Source organism: Hyaena hyaena, unplaced genomic scaffold (assembly GCF_003009895.1).
Source record: "Hyaena hyaena isolate Hyena2069 unplaced genomic scaffold, ASM300989v1 scaffold_1087, whole genome shotgun sequence".
Classification (NCBI taxonomy): Eukaryota; Metazoa; Chordata; class Mammalia; order Carnivora; family Hyaenidae; genus Hyaena; species Hyaena hyaena.
Window position 1 is genome coordinate 166,884 of NW_024081700.1, and position 16,331 is coordinate 183,214.

Here is a 16,331-nt window from a genome sequence, read left to right on the forward strand (position 1 = left end):
AAAAAAAATAAAAAAAAGCAACAACAACAGTATGGGCATATCATTTTCAAACTATAAAAACTCAAAGATAAAGAAAAAATCCTTAAAGACAATAGAGAGAAAAAAAACCACTCTATCCACTGAGTTACAAAGATAAAATTACGTATCACTTCTCAGAAACCACATAGGCAAGAGAAGAGTGTGTGGTAGGGTCCCCTACCTAAGGAAAAAAAAAAAAAGAACATCTCAAGGGAACCTTGCTATTCGCATATGTGACAACATCCCTCACAATCTTGTAACATGAGACCACTTAATCAGACTGCATGTTTGTGTGTTATCATATATGGGAGACAAAGAAGTAAAAAATATACATAAAACCATGTCACGTGGTATCCGGGGCTCAGTTCTTTGGGTATGAACCCAACTGAGCAATGCCGCCTGGAATAAAGTTGCTTCCTGGAAAGAAAAGCCTCGGTGTCACGACTGTCTGTGTGAGAATTCTGCTACATTACTTGGGGGCTCATCTGGGATTCAGAGATGGTGAGTTTCTACCTCCTCTGCTACCGGGAATACAAACCTCAGGGCACAGGGAGAGGCAGCTCCTGGCCCCAGCGGACCATTTGATCTTCAGACTAGCCCTCCCGGGGCACTGGGGCGAGCACCTTGTGTGTACTAACAGAACCCACGAGGCCCAGGAACTGGCTCAGGGAGCGCCTGTCAGATTGGTGAGAATCCGGTTTGTTTTGGCAGACCTGCCCGTAACAGGCAGAAGGGGAGTCTGATCACCTCCCAGAGCTGCACTAGTAATTCCGCAAGGGAAGAGGAACGAAGCTGCAACTCTAAGGCACTGGGCACTGGGCGGCAGGTTGGAGTCGCCATGTACCTGTGTATGGGGACACGTCTCTTGTTCGTTTACTGGGTCACTGACTATGATAATTAGAGCCAACGGTCTCTGGTTGTTCTGCCTCAGAACAGGGACTTCAAGGAACATTCCCAAGCAGCTTCCAAAACTCCTTTTGTTTCGGGGAAATTCCCCCATCTCCTCCCAAATGACAGGGACTGCCTAATTCCACTGGTGGAAAACAAAACAAAAGAAACCTGAAGTCTGCTCCTCTGTCTGGGCTGACAAGACTTAAAACTGGGAATTCTCTTTCTCTGCCTTCTGCTAGCACCTCTCCTCTTTTGCCCTCCCTTCCCCCACTCCTTTTCTGCACCACCGGAGAGGGCGGCCTGCAAAACTGACCCCTCAATGCCTCAGGCACCATCAGTTCCTCCTCCCACCCTAGATGTTGAGGAGCGAAGACCACCATAGTCAGATTTCCCCACCAATGTTCCAGGTAAAAATTAGCCATGGGGAACAAATTGTCTTATGTGGACTCGAGTAAAATGTATTCAGTGTTTAACCTAATTTAAGTTAGTTGGTTTGAAATAGACAATGTTTATCAACATTAAAAAAAAAAACAAACCAGAAACAAACTTTTATTCTACCTAGATTTGCTGAAGGTCAGATAAGCTCCTGTTATCTCTGTTCCAATTTGTTAACAAAAGGATGATGTAAAGTGATGGCTAATTTTGTCTGTCTCATAGTTTTCAGAGGTAATTGTTAAGACAGCTTTCAAAGTTCTTGGTAACCTAAAACATTAACGTTTTGCTTACATGATAAATTAAGATTGAATTCATCCTGGGGCACCCGGGTGGCTTAGTCGGTTAAGCGTCCGACTTTCGCTCAGGCCATGATCTCGCGGTTCGTGGGTTCGAGCCCCGCATCGGGCTCTGTGCTGACTGCCAGCTCAGAGCCTGGAGCCTGTTTCAGAGTCTGTGACTCCCTCCCTCTCTGACCCTTCCCTGCTCACGCTGTGTCTGTCTGTCTGTCTGTCTCTCTCTCCTAGAAATAAATAAAACATTTATTTATTTAGATAAATATATGTTTTATATTTAGGACATTTATAAATATATGTTATATATGTTTAGGAGCTCTAAACCTCAACCAACGGTCTGTCAGATATCCAGAGCTTCAGGTAACTCTAAATATAGAAGGAAAGCTGGTTGATTTCCTTCTTAACACCAGAGCTCCCTTTTCTGTCCTCCTTTCCACTCCAGGCCAACTACCCAAATGCAGCATGATGATTAGGGGCACCTCTGGGAAACTTCTAACTAAATTCTTCTCTCAGCCCCTGGGATGAATATGGGGAAGACTAATTTTTTTCTCATTCTTTCCTGATAATGCCAGAGAGCCTTACTCCCTTGCTAGAAAGGGACATTATAAGTAAATTAAGAGACTCTGGTGCTACTAACTCAGGACAGATAAACAATGATGTGAGTTTTTGAAAATTACTGGGTATTATAGGCTATAGATACCAGGGTTCAGGAAAATAGTTTGCTGCCATATCAATTATTAAACTCAATCCTACCTCCTCTCTCCTCCCCCCAAATAAATAAACAAATAAATAAACTGGGGTCTGACACCTAAACACTGTCTCTAGCTCTGGGAATGGTTAAAACAGAGCAGGGCAATTACTATTACCAAGCTCACAGAGCTAAAAGATTATTAAAACACAGCATCAGACCTTTCATTTAGGGAGGGACAAAACTTATCAAATGGCTCAAAAGATGTTTACTGAAAAAAAAATTGTCAAAGACAGTTCTGCAAGTGGTATCAGGCTATGAAGTATGTCTCAAGAACAATCCTTTCAACCACAAACTTGCTCTCCCAGACAATCAAGGAATTGGAGAATATCCAGGAAAAGACACAATTACATCTCTCTCAGTTGCCAAGGTCAAAAAAAAAAAAAAAAGCCAACCTCTGTTTGAATGGGTTAGTACTTTTACTAATTGGGTAGGGGCTTTCCCCTCCAAGTAAAGAAAAGGCACAAAAAGTAATAAAAATACTGCCTTATAAAATAATACCCAGGTTTGGCTTATCTAAAAATTTACCTGAAAGTTTTACATATCAAAATAAAGCAGACTGTCTGCTTACACTAAGCAAAACTCTAAATAATACCTCATAAGCATTAGATGCTTAAAAAAATTTTTTTAACTTAAGTTAGGGCCAAACTCTTGGAAGCAGAGCCACCATTACTCACTGCTCCTGCTTCTCCATCACCTGGGTTATGACTCCCTGACATATGCTGTTTACAAAGTTAGGGTCTCTCCTAGATTATTTGACAAGTTTGGAAACTATAGACATGATCTTAAGATGCCATCTTGTTGGTCAATATAATCTTTACTTTGTGTTATTCTCTGTGTGTCTGCTAATGTTTATGCTGCCTCATGCCTGCCGGCCTTCCTGCAAAACCATACTGTGGGCCACTCAACTGACCCTTGGGTAGACTCTAGCTGCCGGACCCCTGCACTGTCCCTTATCAGCCTGCAGAAGCCAGAACGGTCATCATCCCCTATTCCCCAACAGCAGTTACAGGCCCTGTTCCAGGGAAGAAATAAATAGGGAAAGGGGGAATATCAGGCAGGGAGAGATAAAGGACCTTCAGGGAGGCAGACTGCAGCTGCAAGTGGGAGGCGGAAACAGCAGATGGGGTTCTCCCTTTATCAAATCCTTTATGGGTGCCCTTCCCCCCATAACCAGGGGCATATGGGGGGAATCTAAATGAGACAGACAATGTAACCCTAAAACAACAGATGCAGGCCCTTGGCTTTACCCTAACCACCTTTCACCACTGGGTCAGAGAATGATTGCCTGTAAATCTGACTATAGACGCTCAGCCCTTTAAACCAGGAGATGCGATACAGATAAAGGAATGAAATGTCCAATCCCTAAAATTCCTCTGGAGGGACCTGTTCACTATCATTTTGTCCACCGCTACTGCAGTAAAAGTAGCTGAAATGGGTCCTTGGATTCACTACAGCAAAGTGAAGCCGGCATCTCAAAACTGGGAGTGCATTCAGGATCCATCAACACCATGCAAGCTGACCATAGGGAAGAAGCAGCAATCCGCAACGCCAGAGGCTCCGGGAGACCGCAGCCCTGTTTTAGTTGCTCCGGAAGCTGACTCATCTATGCACGGCAGAAGCTTGAGGAATCGACGGTCTGGTGAAACAAAAGACTGCCCTTATTTTTATATGTTTCCTTACCGTGATGCACTGTCACACCTTGTTTCTCATTATTATTGATTCTTCCTCTACTCTTTGCCACAGGATTGGCTGAGGCCACCCTCGGCTGGCTAGAAACGTGGTGAGAGGTTTCTGTTAACAAGCAACTTCCCTTTGTGGATAGGATACTTCAATGGTACCAACATGAGAAAACAATGGCCATAAGAGACTAAAAATACTAGATCCCCACAAATCTTATAATAAAACGAAATACCTCAGTCCTACTACCAGGGCTTTGCTTCTCAAAAGCTAAATTACTGGAAAAAAAAACTGTCTTGCCTAGTGGGGAAAAAGTTCACCATCATCTCTGTTAAAAACTTAACAGGCATGGGCCAAAGGTTTTATACCTCAACTGCCCAGAAAACCCAATTGTGGGGGACCCCAGGTCACCTTGAGCCAGATCCCCACCCTTGTCTCACTTCTCTCATCTCCAGAGGCCTGAGACAATGTCAACATAACCACCAAATGACAAATCCTGGGTGGACTGTACTTGAGATGTGGAAGGAGAACCTACATTATACTTCCCTCAGTCTGGTCAGGGTCATGTGTGCTGGAAACTAGTTGTCCATCTTTCTTCCTGCCTCCACTTGCCAGAGAAAAACATTTGGGAATTCAAGTGTATGGGGACAGGGAGACTCAAAAAAAAAAGGCAGCATGCCTTACAAATTAACAATTCAAAAGATAATAAATGACCTCCCAAGCATATAATCCAATATTATGGCCCTGCCACCTAGACAGAGGATGGGTATTGGGGCTACTACATTCCCATTTACATGCTAAACCACATAATTCCACTGCAAGCAGTTGTAAAAATTATAACCAATGAAACTGCCAGAGCTCTTAACTAACTAGCCAAGCAACAACCAGAAACGTACAATACCATCTATCAACATTGCTTGGCCTTAGATTGCGTGCTTGCTTCTGAGAGAGGTGTCTGTGGAAATTTTAACCTGAGCAACTGCTGCCTACAGATAGATGATGAGGGAAAAGTCCTAGAGATCACAGGTCGAATGAGAAAGGCTGCTCACGTCCCTGTCCAGACCTGGAATCCCAGGGAGTTATTTGGAGGATGGTTTTCAACTCCTGGAGGATTCAAAACCCACATGGGAATTACCCTCCTAATTTTAGGAGGGGTGCTTAATCTTACCCTGCTTGGCTCCCCTGGTTGTAGGGTCTGCCTCCAGTCTCACTGAGGCCATAATTTGAAAAAAAGAGATGTCCATTCATGTAACCATATTATAAAAATATAAACCTCTAAACCAAGATGATGCTCTTTGACCCTAAATAGAGGAGTCTGAGCATCAAAGGGGGGGAAATGAGGTAGGTCCCCTCCCTAAGAAAAGAAGAAAAAAGAAATCTCAAGGCAACCTTGCTATTCGCGTGACAACATTCCTCACGACCTTGACCTTGTAACATGAGACCACTTCGCGTATGTGACAACATTCTTCACGACCTTGTAACATGAGACCACTTAATCAGACTGCATGTTTGTGTGTTACCGCATATGGGAGACAAAGAAGTTAAAAAAAATACATAAAAAACCATGCTACGTGGTGTCTGGAGCTCAGTTCTTTGGGTACGAACACAACTGAGCGATGCCGGCTGGAATAAAGTTGCCTCCTGGAAAGAAAAGGCTCAGTGTCCCGACTCTCCGTGCGAGAATCCTGCTACAGCTGGAGTGAAATATTATAAGCATTGAGAGAGGGGGCGCCCAGGTGGCTCAGTCAGTTAAACATCTGACTTCAGCTCAGGTCATGATCTCACAGTTCATGAATTTGAGTCCCATGTAGGGCTCTGTGCTGACAGCTTAGACCTGCTTCAGATCTGTGTCTCCCTCTCTCTCTGCCCCTCCCCGTCCACTCACACTCTATATGTCTCTCTCTCTCTCTTTCTCTCAAAAATTAACATTTAAAAAAAATTTTTAAGTGTTGAGAAAAAAAATACCACCAATCTAGAATTACTTTAAAAAAGGAAAGAGAAATAGATTTTCTCAGATAAATAGAAACGGAGGGAATTTGTTGCCAGTACACCTGCCTTGTAAGAAATGTTAAAAAGTTCTTTAGAGGGAAGGACCTGATATAGATCAGAAATTTATAGATCTACATAAAGAAAGAAAAGCACTGAAGAAGGAACAAGTGATGATAACATTAAAACTTTTCTTTTTTTTTTAAATTTAAAAATTTTTTTTTTTTTTAATTTCTAAGAGAGACAGAGAGAGAGAGTGGGAGACAGCGTGAGCAGGGGAGGGTCAGAGAGAGAGGGAGTCACAGACTGAACAGGCTCCAGGCTCTGAGCTGGCAGTCAGCACAGAGCCCGACACAGGGCTCGAACCCACGAACAGCGAAATCATGACCTAAAAACTTTTTTTCTTCTTAACTGATCTAACAATTTGTTCAAAACAATAGAAACACAGTATCTGACCATGCTTGCTTATGTCTATAAGTATGCCCATGCTTCCATATGCCTATATATAGGTGAAGTGAATGACAATGTTACAAGAGACAGGAAGAAGATATCAGGATTATTTTGTTACAAGGAACACCATCCATGAAGTGACACAGGGTTACATGAAGGTGGACTTGGATCAGTTGCATATTGCAAACTATAGGGCAACCACTTAAAAAGTTAAAAAAAAAAAAGTATAATTGATATGCTCAGAAAGGAAAGAAAATGGAGTCATATAAAAAGCCCAATCAAAACCTCAAAAGGTAGAGAACCTAAATATATATACAGTGGATCGGTCACTCGAACAAACCACCCTAAGGAAACACTGATTTAATTAAACTACATGTTAGATCAGATGGCCTGGTAAGACGTACATACAACATTCTCTCCAACAGCAGCAGAAAACACATTCTTCTCACGTACACACAGAACATTCTCCAGGAGAGAACAGATGTTAGGACACAAAAAAAGTCTTAACAAATGTAAGAAGAGTGAAGTCATATCAAACATCTTTTATGACCATCATGGTATAAAACTAGAAAGCAAAAAAAAAAAAAAAAAAAAAAGGAACTGGGAAAATTCACAAAAATGTGGAAATTAAATAACATCCCTGAACAATCAATGGGTAAAAGGATTCAAAAGAGAAGTCAAATAATATCCTGAGACAAATGAAAACAGAAACACAGCAGAACAGAACACACAGTGTGCAGCAGAAGCAGGCTGAACAGGGAAGTTTATAGAAATACATGCCTACTTTAAGGAAAAACACAACTCAAAATAAACAATGTAACTTTGCACCTAAGGAAGTAAAGAAAGAACTGGCCCAAAGTTAGTGGAAGGAACTGACAAAGACCAGAGTGGAAATAAATGAAATAGAGACTAAACAGGCACAGGAAAGACCAATGAAACAGAGCTAGTTTTTTGAAGATAAACACATCTTTAGCTAGACTCACCAAGTCACAAAGAAAAGGGCTAAAATACATAAAATCTGAAATAAAAGAAGAGACATTATGACTGCTCTCACACAAACACCAAGGACCACAACAAACTGCTATAAAGAATTATATGCCAACAAATTGGACAATCTAGAAGAATAGATAAAATCCTAAAAAACACACAACCTTCCAAGACAGAATTGTGAAGAAATAAGACCATCTGAACAGACCAACTACTAGTAAGGAGACTGAATTAGTCACCGAAAAATTCCCAACTTTTCCACAACCGGATGGCTTCACAGGTGAATTCTATCAAACATTTAAAAAATCAATACCAAATCTCAAACTCTTCCAAAATACCAAAGGGGAAGGAACACTTTCAAATTCATTTTACAAGGTCAGCATTACCCAAAGCCAGACAACGACAATTTACAAGGAAATTATAAGCCAATATCGCTGATGAACATAGATGGAAAAATCCTCAAATAAAAATGAGCAAACTTAAGTCAACAGTACATTAAAAGGATCATATGCATAATCAAGTGGGATTTATTTCTGGGATGCAAACATGGTTCAACATAGCAAATCAACAGACATGATACAACCACATTAACAAAATGAAGGATGAAAATCATATGATCATCTCAATATATGCAAAAAAAAAAAAAAGCATTTGATGAAAGTCAACTACATTCCATGATACAGATTAAAAAAACTGAGTATTAAGAGAACATATAACAACATAATGAAAGTCCTATGTCAAGCCTAGATAACACCATACTCAACACTGAAAAGCAGAAAGCTTTCCTCTAAGATAAGAAAGACAAGGATGCCCACTCTCACTTTATTCAACATAGTACTTACTGGAAGCCCTATCCAGAGCAATCAGGCAAGAAAAAGAATAAAAACATCTAAAAAAGAAAGAAGTTAAACTGTCTCTATTTGCAGATGACATGTTATATGTCATGTTATATGCCCCTAAAGGGGCACCTCGGTGGCTTAGTCGGTTAAGCGTCCGACTTTCGCTTAGGTCATGAGCTCGCGGTTCGTGGGTTCGAGTGTCGGGCTCTGTGCTGACTGCCAGCTCAGAGCCTGGAGCCTGTTTCAGTCTGTGACTCCCTCTCTCTCTGACCCTCCCCTGCTCACGCTGTCTCTCTCTCTCTCCTAGAAATAAATAAAACATTAAAAAAAATTTATAAAAAAAAAAAAGAAAATCCTAAAGACTTCACCCAAAAATCAAATTCTATTAGAATAAACAAATTCAGTAGAGTTATAGACTACAACATCAATGTGTAAAAACTAGTTGTGTTTCTATACACTAACAATGAGCTATCAAAAAGAGAAATTAAGAAAACAACCCAGGGGCACCAGGGTGGCTCAGTCGGTTAAGCGGCCGACTTCGACTCAGGTCATGATCTCGCTGTCCGTGGGTTTGAGCCCCCTGGGCTCTGTGCTGACAACTCAGAGCCTGGAGCCTGTTTCAGATTCTGTCTCTCCCTCTCTCTCTGCCCCTCCCCAGCTCGTGCTCTATCTCTCTCTCTCTCAAAACTATCATAATCAAAACAACATTGTACTGTCATAAAGACAGACACATAGATCAATGGAACAGAACAGAGAGTCCAGAAATTAACCCATGCATACATTATCAATGAATTTTCAACAAAGAAGCCAAGAATATGCAATGCGGAGAGGATAACCTCTACGAAATGGTGTTGGGAAAACTGGATTGCTGCCTGTACAAGAGTGAAATTGGACCTCTATCTTACAACACACACAAATCAACTCAAAATGGATTAAAAGCTTGAACATAAGACCTAAAACCATAAAATTCCTAAAAGAAAACACAGTGAATAAGCTTAACGCTGATCTTGCCAATAATTTTTTGGATTAGACACCAAAAGCAAAGGGAACAAAAGCAAAACTAAACCAGTAGGACCACATCTAACAAAAAAGCTTCTGCACAACAAAGGAAACCATCATCAACAAAAAGGTAACCTGTGGAATGGGAGAAAATATTAGCAAACCACATATCTAATAAGGGGTGAAAACACAAAACATACAAGAGCTCATAACAAATTAATAGAAAAAATTGTTTTTAATTGGACAAAGAGACATTTTTTCCAAAGAAACATACAAATGGCTCACAGGTACATGAGAGGTGCTCAGTATCACTAATCACCAGGGAATGCAAATCAAAACCACAATGACATGTCAGCTCACCCCTGTTATGTTTATCATCAAAAAGACAAAAGTAACAAATGCTAGCAAGAACATGTAGAAAAGGGAACCCTGGAACAATGTTAGTGGAAATGTAAACTGGTACAGCCACTATAGAAACCAGTGTGGAGGTTCCTCAAGAAATTAAAACCAGAAATACCATGTGATCCAGCAATCCCGCTTCTGGGTTTATATCCAAAGGAAATCATTATCTCAAAGACGTATCTGCACTCCCATGTTCACTGAAACATTAGTCATAATAACCAAGTTATGGACACAACAGAAGTCCACTGACAGATGAATGGATAAAGGAAATGTGAAAGAGATATAAATGTGATACAAATGTGATATATACAGATATAGATATATACAATGGAATATTATTCAGCCATGAGAAAGAAGGAAATCCTGCCATATGCAACAACATGGATGAATCTAGAGGGCCTTATGCTAAAATGAAATAAGCCACATAGAGATAGACAAATACTTTGTAGACCATTTCCAATTTATAAAAATATTTCTCAGTTGTAATTTCTCTTGAAGCTCACTTCTTTATCTGTAATCTATCTGTCATCTACCTTCACTTGCATTAAGGTATAAAATTATAAGATACTTAAAGTAAGCAATACAGTGACATTTATACGTGAAATCTTTAAAAAAATTTTTTTAAGTTGAACTCATATAAACAGAGAGTAGAAAAGTGGTTACCAGGAGCTCAGGGTTAAGGAAAATAGGAGATGTTGGCAAAAGGCTACAAACTGTCAACTATAAGATGAATAAGGTCTGAGTATTATACGGCGTGGGGACTATGACTGACGACACCATTATTGGAAGTGATGAGTGTGTTAACTCAACGAGGGGAAGCTACTGATAATGTATACAGCTATCAAATCACCATATTGCCTACTTTAAGTATCTTATAATTTTACACCTTAATGCAAGTGAAGATAGATGACAGATAGATTACAGATAAAGAAGTGAGCTTCAAGAGAAATTACAACTGAGAAATATTTTTATAAATTGGAAATGGTCTACAAAGTAAATATGCAATCAATTTACAAAAATATGAATCTTAAGTTTACATTTTCAAAGCATGTTCATGTTAGGTTCTAAACCAATATACCTCTGAGCATTAAATTAATTCACCCTTAATTTATGCTCATTAAATTCCCTAACTTTATTTGCTTAAAAAGAAAACATAAAAGGAAGAGAAAGAGTAGAAGAAAAAAAACTGGAACGACAAATAGAACACAATAACAAATATGATGGATGTACTAATCCAACTATATTAATAATCACTTGAATGTCAGTGGTCTACATACACCAATTAAAAAAACAAAGATTGTTGGAGTGGATCAAGAACTAATACCCAACTAAGTGTTGTCTACAAGAAACCTACTTTAAATATACTGACACTTATAAACTAAAAGTAAATGGATGGAGGAAGATATACAATGCTAACACTAATCAAAAGAAAGCAGGAGTAGCTATGTTAATTTCACAGCAGGTTTCAGAGGAAGGAAGTTATCAGAGATAAACAGGGGCATAACATAATGATAAAGGGGTCAATTCTCCAAGAAGACATAACAAACGGTCCTTACCATGTATGTACCTAACAACAGAGCATTAAACTATATGAGGTGAAAACTAATAGTACTGCAAGGAGAAACATTTGAATCCACTAACGTGGTTGGAGACTTCAACACCCCTCTATCAGAAAAGGACAGACCCAGCAAGCAGAAAATCAGTAAGGACACAACTGAACTCAACAACATCATTTATCTGCTGGCTACAATGCACATCTAGAGACCACTTCCCCCAAAAGCAGAATACACTTTGTTCTCAAGCTCACAGGGAGCACTCGTCAAGACAGACCACATTCTGGGCCATTAAACACATCTGAACAAACTTAAAGGAACAGGAGTCATACAATGTCTACTCTGAGACCAAATGCAATTAAACTAGAAATCAATAAGATATTTGGAAAATCAAAAAATACTTGGGAGGCTAAACAACACTTCCAAAAAAAACCACACAGATCAAGGAAGGAATCTCAATAGAAAATTTAAAACTATTTTGAATGTTGTCAAATTTTTTGTGCATTGATAGCGTCATGTGATTTTTCTTTTGAAGACTGTTAATAAGGTAGATTATATAGACTGATTTTTAAATACTGAGCCAGCCCTGAACTCCAAAGATAATCTCTTCTTTGTTGTAGTGTTATTCCTTTTACGTATTGCAGGATTACATTTCATAATATTCTTTCGGATTTTTGCCTTTATGAACATGAGTTATTGGGCTATAGTTTTTGGTTTGGGTTTGGTATTAAGGTAATGCCAGTCCCACCAAATGAGATGGGAAGTGTCTCTCCTCTTCCATTTTCTGAAAGACGTTGTTAAGGTCTCGTGTTATTTCTTCCTTAAATGTGTTTGTAGATTTCACCAGTGAAATAATTTAGGCCTACAAATTTCTCTTCACAGAAGGTTTTCAACTATAAATTAATATCATTATTAGTTATTTGATTATTCAAGCTATCTACTTCAATGTGGGTGAGTTGCAGAATTTTGCAGTTTTCAAAAGAATTGGTCTTTTTCACCTAAATTACTAAAGTTACGTATGGAGAGAGAGCCACAGAAGGAATAACGATAACTTAAGACTAGATCCCTGTACTTCAAATTCTAGTCTTCTTTCGCAACCTTCCTGTTACCATATGCTTTTCAAAGCCCTCACATAGCTTCTCCCTGCATCCTGTCTTAGATCTATAGCTGCATTCACTGGGACAGACAGAGTGGAGGTGCTTACTCGGTCCTACCTGGAACATCCTACCTGGAGCCAGCTAGGTCACTGCTATGTATGACTTTTTTTTTTTTTTTAAGGTTTTTTATTTATTTTTGAAAGAGAGAGAGCATGAGCAGGGGAAGGGAAGAGAGAGAGGGAGACAGAGGGTCCAAAGTGGGCTCCCCACTGACAGCAGAAAGCCCAATTTGGGGCCTGAACTCAGGAACCTCAAGATCATGACTTGAGCCAAACAAAGCCAGACACTTAACCAACTGAGCCACCCAGGCACCCTGCCACGTATGATTTTTAAAAACAAAATAGGGCCACCTGGGTGGCTCAGCTGACTGAGCATCTGATTCTTGATTTTGGCTCTGGTCATGATCTCATGGTTCATGAGTTCAAGCCCCACATCAGGCTCTGTGCTGACAGTGCAAAAACTGGTTGGATTCTCTCTCTCCCCCTCCCCTGCTCATGCTGTGCTCTCTCTCTCAAAAATAAATTATTTTATTATTTTATTCCAATTTTAGTTTACTATTTTATTCCAATTTTTTAAAAATTCGAATCATATTGTACTTGTTTTGTTTTTAAAAAACCACCAACCTGTCACCAACTTTTGTCTAAGATTATCACAAGTTTAAGATGTGCAGCATGATGACCTGATTTACATGTATTGTGAAATGATTACCATAATAAGTTTAGTTAATATTTATCACTATGGGGTGCCTGGGTGACTAAGTTGGTTAGGCATCCGACTTCAGTTCAAGTCATGATCTCATGGTTTGTGGGTTCAAGCCCCACACTGAGCTCTTTGCTGGCAGCTCAGAGCCTGGAGCTGCTTCAGATTCTGTCTCCCTCTCTCTCTGCCCCTCTCCCACTTATCCTCTCTCAAAAATAGGTAAACGCTAAAAATATTTTTTAAAAATCCATGTGTAAGCGGGCCTACATGGTTCAAACCCACATTGTTCAAGGGTCAACTGTTCTCTCTTAACGACTGTCCTGTACGTCACTGACGTCACCACGCTACACGTCACAGCCTCCCTGCTCATTTTCTTGTACCTGCAAGTCTCTACTTTTGACCACGGTCTTCCAATTCCTTCTCCCCAACTGCCTTCTTCCCCCTGGTAACCACAATTTTTTTCTTTTTCTAGGAGTTTGATGGGTGAGTTTTGCATTGTTGTTGTTTTCAGATTCCACATATAAGTGAGATCACACAATTTGTCTCTGACTTATTTCACTTGCCATAGCGCCTTCGAGGTCCCCTCATGTTGTTACAAGTGGTGGGACTGTGGCCTCGAGGCTGTCCTGCACTAAGCAGAGGTCAGTGCCAGGAAAGCACCAGGTGGATTCACTTTACCATGACAAAGCTGCAGCTCTCCCCGAGAAGCTCTGCTCACAACAGCCCCTCCGGACCCAGTCCACACCCCCTGCTTGTAATCTGTAGCTCCCCGGTGCAGTCCACAGCCACCCGCGCGTCCCAGTGCCCCTTACCAGCAGGCAGGTCCCCATCCACTCGGATACCAGCACGTCCACTTTCTCCGGCAGCACCACATCCTCCACCTTCTGCTGGAACACGGTGATGATGTCAGCGAAGCCATTCTGCATGACCAGCTGCCCCGTGTGCTGGGCCATCTCACTGGCCTCCACTGCATACACCTGCACATCGCAGAAGTGCCATCAGTGAGGGTCCTGCCATGCAAAGCAGCCTGTCATCTGCTCTCTCTGAGCCCGTCGCTTCAGCCAAGTCAGAGCCGGCATCAGACCAAACAAGGACAGAAGGGAGGGAGAGTGCCGGACAGCAGGAACGGCAGCTAGGCCACACCATGCTACCTCCAACAGATGGAGCCCTGGCAAGGGAGCCACCCCTAACCTTCACTCCCTCTCCTGCCTAACACAGACAGGGGACCGCAGGCAGGAAGAAGCCCCTGCGCCCACACTGGGCTCCCACTGCAGGGGCCTTTCCCGGGTGAGACCCGGTGGCCCAGCTCCCAAACACGCAGCAACACAACCCATAACTGACGCAGGAGCTTCTCAGTACTGGCCTGAGAAGAGTCAGACTTTATGGATATCAGTGGCTGAGACCATTTCAAGTCCAGGTTGTCAGAAGAAGGTCCTATGTGCACACGTTGTGGTTCCGACAGCACCTGAACTCCAGTGGTCACTATACCATAGCTCCACTTGTAAACTAGGAGCTTCACTCACCTGTGTCGGGGGCCATCGTGGGGCTTCAGCTCTGCACGGCCCACACCACAAACTTTAAAGGGAAGAGGGTGAAGGGAAGCCGCCATGTGTCACGGAGAGTGGTCTGTCTTGTCCCTGCCAGGTGGCCCCTGCTCAGTGTAGGGATATCACTTGGACAGTGACCTACACCATTGGCCCAGCCCCAACACAGGGACACACGTGTTTCTCTACTCAACTGAAATAAACATTTTACCAAAAACTATCCCACCACATGCAACTCACTCAGATATTTTCTGTTCTTTCCTCTTCTACTCTGTGCTGTTTGTGGCTCATTAAGTCAACATCACAACCCCGACAGGCTCAGCCTATGAGACACACTGCCTGCTTCGCCGACACGGGGCCTCCGCACACGGGGACCACACCAAGACTAAGCTCAGAAGCTGCTGAAGGGACAGCTATCTCCTACTCACAGCTTTGGGCTGCGCGTGATGTGCACAGAAGAGGCTGATGATCCCAGTCCCACAGCCAACGTCCAGAATCACTTTATCTTTCAGGGATTCTTTATTCTGCAGGATAACATTGTGGTACTTAGTTGTTCGTGGCTGGTCTGCCAACATCTCCAAGTGAAGTTTCTAGAAGAAATACACATTCAGAATCATTGTTTATAATCTGAGCTATGCTGAGCTCTGGTTTAAGAATGAAGATCAGAGACTGAGCTAACCCCCTTGACCCCACTACCCCATGCCTAAAAATATGAGCAATAAAGAGAAAACAAGACCAAAAAAATCAAAGGACTTAAATCATTCCTTCCATACATTCCCTACACCTTCCCAAGAGCCAGGAGGGCAGAAAAGCAGGGGCGGATCACCAAGGGGGTGGTGCAGACATTACCCTCCTGAGCACTGTTTCCACCTGAGACAGAAGGAACCACCAAATTCCCCATCAGGTACACCTTGGCCAAGTATGCACCGAGACAGTGTGGACAAGCCACCAGCAGAGATGCTAGAAGAGGCACACAGGGCCCCACCCGAAACTGTAGCTCTGGAGGGAGTAACAACCTCACTGACCCTGAGGGGGTGCGCTCGAGGCCCCCAGCCATGTCCAGAGAAAGGCTCCTCCAGATGGTTCGTGAAGCCGCAAGTGGTAATCAGAGCCCAGAGAGGCTGCACCCACAGCACCATCCCTCACACCCCACTCCTTAGATCTCCAGCTGCAAAAAACCCAGCCTACAAACAGCATGGCTGAGAGGGGGACAGTCAAGCTACCCAGACTATGTCAGCACAAACAGGAAGTCTGGACGGGGCCTTCATGAGCCCATCACGGCTCCTCATAAAGACACTGAAGACCTAACACAAAAGGGTAGAGGGTCAGAGTAGACGGAGTCAAGACCCAGCCATCCAGCCTGCAGTGATCCACCTTAATAGAAAGTCAGAACTAGGATGCAAAGGGGCACCATGCTGATGCCAGGGGAAGGAAGTTAGATGGTGGCATTTTCATCACACAAAATACTGCCAGCAATATTGCCAGAATATTACCAGTAACGAAGAGAGTCAGGTCATAGTAATATGGGAATCATTTTAGCAAAAGGACCTAAAAATTCCAAATATTTTTGTATCTGATAACAAAGCTTCAAAATACACAAGTAAAAACCAACAGAAATGCAACAAAAGACAAATTCACAATTATGATCAA

General features: G+C 41.9%; 1 protein-coding gene across 3 annotated transcripts in view; it reads right to left on the reverse strand.

The window, feature by feature from the left end:
- The window catches only part of PRMT2 (protein arginine methyltransferase 2), a 38,520-nt gene that overhangs the window by 9,349 nt on the left and 12,840 nt on the right, over window positions 1-16,331 (reverse strand). For all 3 annotated transcript variants that reach the window (XM_039222139.1, XM_039222141.1, XM_039222140.1), the window contains 2 exons: window positions 15,110-15,271; window positions 13,950-14,114 (listed from right to left, as the gene is read on the reverse strand). In XM_039222139.1, the coding sequence (XP_039078070.1) occupies window positions 13,950-14,114; window positions 15,110-15,271 (327 nt within the window). The remainder of the gene's footprint in view (window positions 1-13,949; window positions 14,115-15,109; window positions 15,272-16,331) is intronic.